Source organism: Chinchilla lanigera, unplaced genomic scaffold (genome assembly GCF_000276665.1).
Source record: "Chinchilla lanigera isolate Chin_1 unplaced genomic scaffold, ChiLan1.0 scaffold00051, whole genome shotgun sequence".
Taxonomy (NCBI): Eukaryota; Metazoa; Chordata; class Mammalia; order Rodentia; family Chinchillidae; genus Chinchilla; species Chinchilla lanigera.
In genome coordinates, this window is record NW_004955452.1 from 501,982 (window position 1) to 503,421 (window position 1,440).

The 1,440-nt window shown below is 39.4% G+C and overlaps 1 protein-coding gene across 1 annotated transcript in view; it reads left to right on the forward strand.

The window, feature by feature from the left end:
• Otud3 (OTU deubiquitinase 3) overlaps window positions 1–1,440 on the forward strand; it is a 27,868-nt gene that overhangs the window by 13,687 nt on the left and 12,741 nt on the right. The window contains exon 4 of the mRNA XM_005394666.1: window positions 671–793. Coding sequence (XP_005394723.1) covers window positions 671–793 — 123 coding nt within the window. The remainder of the gene's footprint in view (window positions 1–670; window positions 794–1,440) is intronic.

Consider the following 1,440-nt stretch of genomic DNA (forward strand, 5'->3'; position numbering starts at 1 on the left):
TTACTTTGTAAACAGGCTACCCCCCCAAGGGGCGTGTAGCTCTCACATAATCTCCATGCCCTCCTCATCCACGGGGCTCAGGATGTATACAAAGTAAGCACCCTGGCTTCCTGCTGAGTTACTTAGCCAAACCTCTAGACTCCCCAAGTTGACACAATGTATCAACCATAACAGGCTTCTGTATTGCATGGCCCAGTTGTTGTGTGCTGTTTACACGGAGTACCTTGTGAGTGGTACTTCCCGGGCTGTGCAGTGTGATAATGCCGTTTTACTGTATATAATTTTGTTTTGAAATTGATGCAACTTTGCAACTTTGGTGCTGATAATATGTCTCACTATATAGTTGATAGAAAGTGCTAATTTTAAGGACAGGGTAGAAACTTAAGTTGAAATTTAAGTTTACTTAGCTTCATTGTAAATATGCCCCTGGTTTTGAATGTTTTCATATGGGTTTATTCCTATATTGTGACATATCAAGTAAAGCATACTGAAGCACACAAGGTGGGTGGGAGATAATTCTGAAGTTGGTAACGATGTATCGCAGCCATATTCCTATTTAATATCTGTATAGCGTCTACTGACTGGGGCTCCTGGCAATCCAGGAAGATATTTCTACCCAGAGAGTGACGTCGTCCAGACCCTCTTCAGTGTCTCCCCCTTGTGTCTGCAGATTCGAGGGACTGATAAAAGTAGTGTGAGGGAGCTGCACATCGCCTATCGGTACGGAGAGCACTATGACAGCGTTCGCAGGATCAACGACAACTCAGAAGCGCCTGCGCATCTCCAGACGGACGTGAGTGGGTGCCCCTGCCCTTCCTTTCTCTGAATTTACAACCCCAGGGGAGCAGGTCCAGAGCTGCATGCACTGACTTGAAAGCTCAGTTTTCTTTTAAATGGAAAATTGGCTTTAAGAACCTAAAGAGTGGAGTTTTAAAGTTTTTCTCACTTTTTTTGGTAATGGGAATCGAACTCAGGACCTTGCGCTTGCCAGGCAGGTGCTTATGCCACTGAGCTGTATCCTCAGCCCATAGTTCTCACTTTTTATCTCTGGTGAGAGACACAGGTAAAATTGCTTGCTATCCTTCTGTTTTCCCTATCAACTGATACCCTATGATTTTATGCATATGAAATCTATCAAATTTTAAATTACCTTTATATATTGAAATTGATTCATGAAATGATAGAAAAGGTAAAAAAATAAACTATAAAAGCACATAAAATGCAAACATTTTAAGGTTTCAGTAGATTTCCTTTCAGTCATTTAATATATTATAGATGATTACAGTTGTATTATTCTATAGCTTCTTTTGCTTTTTTTTCAATTAACCCACATTATTGCATAAGCCTTTCTTCATATTGATGCCTACTTTCTGATGCCATCATTTTTAAAAGTTTTATTTCTTTTTTTTTTTTGGTTTTTTTTTTTTTTTTTTTTTTTTT